General features: G+C 48.1%; 1 protein-coding gene across 1 annotated transcript; it reads right to left on the bottom strand.

The window, feature by feature from the left end:
• Positions 1-678: 678 nt before the first annotated feature.
• Positions 679-3,145, bottom strand: LOC123108439 (CASP-like protein 5B3). Its single transcript, XM_044530227.1, has 3 exons — positions 2,764-3,145; positions 1,458-1,590; positions 679-1,118 (listed from the first exon to the last, which is right to left on the bottom strand). Exons 1-3 carry the CDS (start codon positions 2,892-2,894, stop codon positions 915-917), a joined length of 468 nt encoding a protein of 155 aa, XP_044386162.1. The 5' UTR covers positions 2,895-3,145; the 3' UTR covers positions 679-914.
• Positions 3,146-6,833: the final 3,688 nt, after the last annotated feature.

Below are 6,833 nucleotides of genomic sequence, written 5' to 3'. Positions count from 1 at the left end.
TGATTACAGACTAAGGATGCAATGAACTGCCGCCATGAATGCCACACAGGGCTAGAGCAACAAATCATGCAGGTAGACACAGCAAAAGGAAAAAAAAACCAGAGGTTTAAACCACTACATCAGATAGTAACTGCAGAGTCATACACTTTTGTCTTGGAGATCCGAAGATGTGCAAGCCGGCCGAAGTGGATGCCTTTCCAGGTGAAGATTCGTGAAGATTGAAGAAGATCAGCTTGCTTCTGAGGTGATTCTACGTATCGTCGTGGCCCGACGGTTGTTTCTGGATGTGTGGGCGCATCTTTTTTGTCCACGGGAATGAATTTTTGCCTGACCGACATTAATATTTTGCACTTGGCACATTTTCTACGTAGCGGAAATATGTGCCGTAAGATGACACAGCGGTCGAGCCAAGGTTCGGCTTACGCATAATACTTTTCTTGAGAATCTCAAGAAAATCCTGAATCATGAACTTCGATATGAATGCATTGCCGCTGTCTTGTTATGTGTGGCTTGCTGTTAGCCTATCCAGGTTGAAACAACAGAGCAGAGCAAGGACTAAACTGAAATTCCTTCTGAAAATGTGTTTAACACATTTTGTTGTAGTTGAGGAGATATAAAATCCATGGCGCAGTCCCGTCACAAGTCACAGGATCAGTAACCAGAGCAATTTTCCAGGTATGGTCGATCGCGACTTATCCCCATATATTACTCTTCCTATTAATGCATGGCCCCGCATCATCTAAATAGTAACTGTTCCACCTCACCTGAACTAAATATAAGCTATCAAACAGACAATCTATGTACTAACAAGTGACGAATGTTGCGTGCCCGGGCACATTGCAACTGATTTACCCTCCTGACCGACAGTTAGCACAATGTGATGGTGCTTATGAGCGCGCATGTGAGAGAGATGACTAGAAGAACGAAACCAGCAGCCAGAACCCGGAGAAAGAAGACGCAGCTTGCAACAACCATGTAAAGAACGCCAGGGTGACCGAAAGCGTGAACTGAATGCAGTCCAGCCGCGAGTATTCCGCGCAGAAGTTCATATCCTTCATGAAGAAAATCGTCACGCTGGCAGAGGCACAGAATCCCGAGAACATGAGAATCGCCAGGACCTGCAATGCGTTCACAATTGATGTGATCACTGACATACCGCTGGTCAACCAAAAGGTAATGCAAAGCATAACAGTTGTTAAAATTTCTTGCTCAAATGGACAATTTTTTGGCAAAGTTTGATCGAGCACCTGTGATAAAGAGTCTCTTTAAGGCTGTCTTATATTCTCATAAAGGAAGGCAAAACGAAAAAAATCTGGGTGCGGTTTTCCTGAATTTCATTTTTCGTAAGAACTAATTGGCATTGATAAAAAAACTGGGTTCAGTTGTTTCAGTGCATGCCTTCAGATAATTCAGGCGTAGCTGCATGGACAATAGAAGTGATAAAGTGCACGGCTTACCCAATCAATGATAACAAAGAACAATAGAAAATCAGGGGCATGAAGATCCCTGTTATTCCTCAGAGAAAATATATCCTGACAAGCCAAGTACAAACTCCACAAAAGCTGCACGATCAACACTAGATTCATGTAGCTGAAATAAAGAGAGACCATAATATACTCGTTAGTTGATATCAACAAAACAAACTTAACCTCCTGCCCAAGCAATTGTGGGAGTAATCAAGACATTTAAGACTTTATGCAGTTCATAGTCACAATGATATGAACTTGATATGAAAAAGATACATCATTGGCGCACACCGGCACACTCGTACAACAGTCAAGACATGTCACATGCTGACACAGAACCTAACTTGCACAATCCTCATAAATTCTTTTACCATGGGAGTAGGTATTGAATGAAACACGAGGCTTCGTTGTGAGTTTCGGATGATACAGACTGGTCCCTGACTAGATCATGCCAAGTGAATGTTAACTCGGAAAGATTCTAGGGAAAGGTCAATTGGTAGGATAACCTAACCTGCATGTTTCCTAACTTGTGTAAGTTCTCAACAAGTGCACATGCCTAGAAGTTGGGCAGTGTGACATATAATCTTTGGGAATATTCAACTTGAATATTGGACGGCAACAAGAGATTTGACACTGACAATCAGGATTCACTGGAAAACTAAAATGCTGCAGCGCACATATTAGACAAATACTGTATCTAGTCATTCACAGAAAACATTAGTAGAGGATACTCTTGTTAGGGAAAAGAACACTTAAGTTCATGTAAACTCTCCAGACTATCGACGACTGAATATAAATATGTACAATGTCGAGTTTCTAGTGCTGCAAACAGGTATGAAATTTGTAATGGAACGAACTCTACTACTACATAAACACTCTTCGAACTTGAATTAGGAAATCACCTAATGAAGTGTCATTTCGTTTGTACCGGTGAGGCCATATATTTAGTACTTAGAACTTGAACTAGGAAATCACCTAATCACCTAATGAAGTGGGTGGCCGACTGGACAAATACGTTTACCAAAACGAGGCCTCCTACTTGTGTATGCATGATGGACTGATTAGCAGATATAGTTAAGAAGTCAATCCATGTCATGACGCTAAAGGAAATGTATAGTATTCGACGGGGATGCCATCTAGCCTTTTGTGTATGAAACTCCCCAAAATTACTCTTGAAAGAAAGAGAAGAACTCACGCAACTTAACCAAAACCTTGAAAGACCCAAAATGAATTTGCAAGAAAACACACAAAGGGGGAAGAAAGAACAGAGGAAGCATCTGCGGGAGAATGAAATTACAAGTAGGCGCTGTAGTTGGAGAAGCCGAAAGCGGAACACATGGCGAGGGAAGATGCGGCGGCGAAGAAGCACTGCGACAGACGCAGCGCCATGCCGCTCCATGTCCCTGGGCTCCCCACTATGCGCTTCATCGAACCCCTGCCTCTTCCTGGGCTCTGCTCTGCTCTGCGGAGAGGTGTGAGGTGAAGAAACCGATCGATGGAGAGGAGTCCTGGCTAGCCGGCCGGGCAGAATCTGTAGCTGTAGCACTTGCTAAGTGTCGCGTGGGATGGGAAAGGTGATGGCTATCAGCAGGAACCGGGCAGGATCTCTTACCTGCAACTGGCTTGTGTGAGATGAGATGGGAGAGGTGAACCTATGTTGAAGAAATATCGTGCTTTGCCGGTTTTGGCTACGGTGGAGTAGAGCCATGTGAGCCCTGCATCGATACATTAACCCAACGGCATTTCTTACGGAATCCCTATCCAGCGCTAAAGGAGTAAAAAATTGGTTTTACTCCTCTAACGCGCACCTAACAGATCCATAATCCGCCGTAAAAAAGTAAAATTTATACTCTGACCCTTATCCCTTCCTTAGTTTTACTCAACCGCTCTGGCACGAAGTAAAAATCTCACACACCTCTCGCCTCCCCCTGCTACTCCTGCGCTCAGTTGTCGGGCCTCCCATGAGCTCCCCGCCATCGCCCCCTGCCCCAGTCGTGCTGTCAGCCTACGCCACCTCCGCGGCCGCACTGGTCGCCGTTCGGGCGGCCGCCCTGGACGAGCTCCGTCGCAGGCTTCGTCACGTTCGAACTGGTCCATGTAGGCCATGGCCAGGTACACCGCTGGCCACGCCGCCCTGGCGAAGGTGATGTTGCCCGACACTATTAGGGAAAAGCTTATAGGTAGATGCTTACTAGTAGCGCGGGTTTATACCCCTCGCTACTGCTACTTACTAGTAGCGTGGGTTTTTACCCCTCGCTACTCCTAAATACGAGGTAGGTGAAGTCCCCATATCCTCGGCCGGATCCCTCCTCTCTCCCTCAGTCTCCCATCCCCTCTCCCCCCACCACCCTTTCTTCATAGGATCTTCCATGTGCTCCTGCCCAAGCACATCTCCTCCTCCATGGCGCCCAACGAGTCCGCCTTCTCGCGTCGCTGGCGTCCAAGAGCTCGCCCGTCTTCCCCCTCGCCTCCATGCCACCGCGACGGAGCACCTCGCCACCGGTGACCAGCACCTATGCGCCCTCCATCTCCTTCCTTTCTCCCTTATTTCTCTTTTCCCCTCTCTGTAACGCCCCGAGACCGATGTGCAAGGTGTCTTCCAGTTATTCGCTGACGTTGTCATGTCATTTGCTTGCGTGTTGCATCTTATCATGTCATCATGTGCATTGCATCATCATGTTTTAAAACTTGCATTCGTCCGGGTTCTCCGAGTTCTCTCCGTTGTCCGTTCTGAGCCCAACCACACTTGCACGCGCCCGCGGCATGTCCGAAATAGTATTTTATAAGTGGCCGGAAAATATTCTCGAAATGGGATGAGAGTTGACGTGTGGTCTTATTATAGTGTAGATAGACCGCCTGTCAAGTTTCATCGCATTCGGAGATCGTTTGATGCCCCAACGGATAACTATAGCGGCAGTATTGCCGGTCTAACGTCGGACGTTTTCGGTCTCCGGAAACCGTGCCGGGCTGCATCTCTCCCATCTTCTCTCAGACCAACCCGCTCTTCACAATCCTCCAGACCCAACCTAACCTCTCTCGTCAGCCCGCGGCCCTCCTCGCGCGCGTCCGAAAGTTGTCCCGAACCCGACCCGGACTGTCGCCACCGTTGTGTCCGGATCATCCCCAAACATATACAAAACATCTCCGTTTTCTTATTTGTACTCCCTAACTATTTTATTCGCGATCGTGCGATTATGATCCGAGGGACGGATTAGCCGCTACCCAAAAATCTTATTGCTATATATAGTCCAACCCCTAGACCAAACCCTAAAATTTAGGAGCCTTGTCCCATTGAGCCGCCGCCACTCATCCTGTCTCTTCCTCCTCGGGTTCCTCCCCGATTAAAAAGCCCCTCCTCGCTTTCACCACCACACCAACCAGAACCCCCCTGCTCCCTGCCTCCTCCTCGTCGCATTTGAGCCCGAGCGCGCCACCAGTGACCCATAGGCCGACCCCGTCGCCGCTCCTCCCCTGCTCTTTTCCTTCTCCTTCCCTGACTCTACTCCATCCTCTCACCTCTCTCTCTCTCTCTCTCTCTCTCTCTATCTCTCTCTCTCTCAGGAACCGAACGCTGCCGCCGCCCTTGGAACTCCTCCGCCACGGACGCCGGGTCCCAAGGTCCCCGCGCCCGTCCTCATGGTGCCCCGCGGCCTCTTCGTCGTTTCAAAGCTCCTCGCCATCGCCCGCGTAGGCGCCATGACCGCCACCCCGCTGCCTCCGCTTCGATCCGGCAGGAAACAGGACCCGAAGACCTCTCGCGCTTGGATCCGAACGGCACCAAGCTCCCGCATTGACCCCTCCCCATCCCGCCACTCGCCGGAGTCCCCAGCGCCGGCATGCCCTGCTGCCTTGTCCCGTTCCTGGCCGCCAAGTCCCACGCCGCCGCTGCTCGTCTTTCTGTCGAGAAGAGGAGGATAACGCCTCTGCTCGCTGCTTTGACCCTCTACAGCAGCCCCGTCTAGCCCCGATCCGCCAGTGCCTCGCCTCGATCTGGAGAGGCCCAGCTCCATCCCCCGTCGGGCCGCTCCTGCTGGCCTGCTTCCACGGCCCAAGGCCCGCTGGGAGCAGCTCCCTCAGCCCCTCCTCTCTGTTCAGCCCAGCAGTGCACTAGATTCGGCCCAGTGTATATTTTTTTTTCAGATCAGCGATTTATCTTTTTATCCAGAGCCGTCCAGTTTTACAGAAAAGCCCTCGTTGATCATGCATTTAATAATTCCACAACCATGCATCGGATTGAAATGTTTTATATATGAAAGTTGCTTAAAATTTTGTCTAGTTTAATAATATGCCACTTTCATCCATGTTTAAAATGCTTAAAATGCTGTTTGGTTAATTTTGCTCCTATGCCATGTTAAAATGCTTTAATTCATAACTTAATAACCGTAGCTCGGTTTTTAATAAACTTTATATGTAATGGGGTGGAAAAATGCCTAGTTTAACATGGTGGCCTCAATTTGCATGTTTAATAACTCTAAAATTGTGTTTAGGGCAGAATAGTACCAAATCCATAAATACGCACATGAGGATTTTCCGGACTTGTTGTTTGTTGTTCCGGCCTCATTTAAACTTGCCTAGATAGGTAGTTTTCTTTTGCCTCACCCCTTGACATGTTAAGAACATTTAATTTGGTTGGGTACATAACCGGGAGTGAACTAAATAATTGATGTGGTGTTCCGTCAATATGCAACTCGTTGTATATTGAGCTCCACTTAATTTGTAGTGTTGTTTGTTGCACTTTGCCATGCCATGCATATTTAAACCGGACATGCATCATACTTGTTTGCGCATTATGCCATGCTTACATGATGGTTGTTTACTATGTTGTTTGCTTCTTTCCGGTGTTTCCTCTTCGGGTTAGTTCCGATAACGTCATGTTTGTGAGGATCCGTTCGACTTCATCCGTTTGTCTTCTTCATGGACTCGTTCTTCTTCCTTGCGGGATCGCAGGCAAGATGACCATACCCTCGAAATCACTTCTATCTTTGCTTGCTAGATGCTTGCTCTTTTGCTATGCCTATGCTGCGATACCTACCACTTGCTTATCATGCCTCCCATATTGCTAAGCCAAACCTCTAACCCACCTTGTCCTAGAAAAACGTTGTTTGGCTATGTTACTGTTGGGGAACGTAGTAATTTCAAAAAAATTCCTACGCACGCGCAAGATCATGGTGATGCACAGCAACGAGAGGGGAGAGTGTTGTCTACATACCCTCGTAGACCGGAAGCGGAAGCGTTATAACAACGCGGTTGATGTAGTCGTATGTCTTCACGGCCCGACCGATCAAGCACCGAAACTACGGCACCTCCGAGTTATTGCACACGTTCAGCTCGATGACGATCCCTGGACTCCGATCTAGCAAATTGTCG

The sequence above is a fragment of the Triticum aestivum genome, chromosome 5A (assembly GCF_018294505.1).
Source record: "Triticum aestivum cultivar Chinese Spring chromosome 5A, IWGSC CS RefSeq v2.1, whole genome shotgun sequence".
Classification (NCBI taxonomy): domain Eukaryota; kingdom Viridiplantae; phylum Streptophyta; class Magnoliopsida; order Poales; family Poaceae; genus Triticum; species Triticum aestivum.
Note: the sequence above shows the minus strand (reverse complement) of the source record. Positions and strands in the feature narration are given on the sequence as shown.

Bases quoted from the DNA above. Each gene is read 5' to 3' on its own strand.
- LOC123108439 (XM_044530227.1), bottom strand. From the start codon at position 2,894: ATGAAGCGCATAGTGGGGAGCCCAGGGACATGGAGCGGCATGGCGCTG. The intron at 1,591-2,763 runs GTAATTTCATTC...TCTTTATTTCAG, and splicing joins TCCAACTACAGCGCCTACTT to CTACATGAATCTAGTGTTGA. The intron at 1,119-1,457 runs GTAAGCCGTGCA...AACGCATTGCAG, and splicing joins TCTTTGTTATCATTGATTGG to GTCCTGGCGATTCTCATGTT.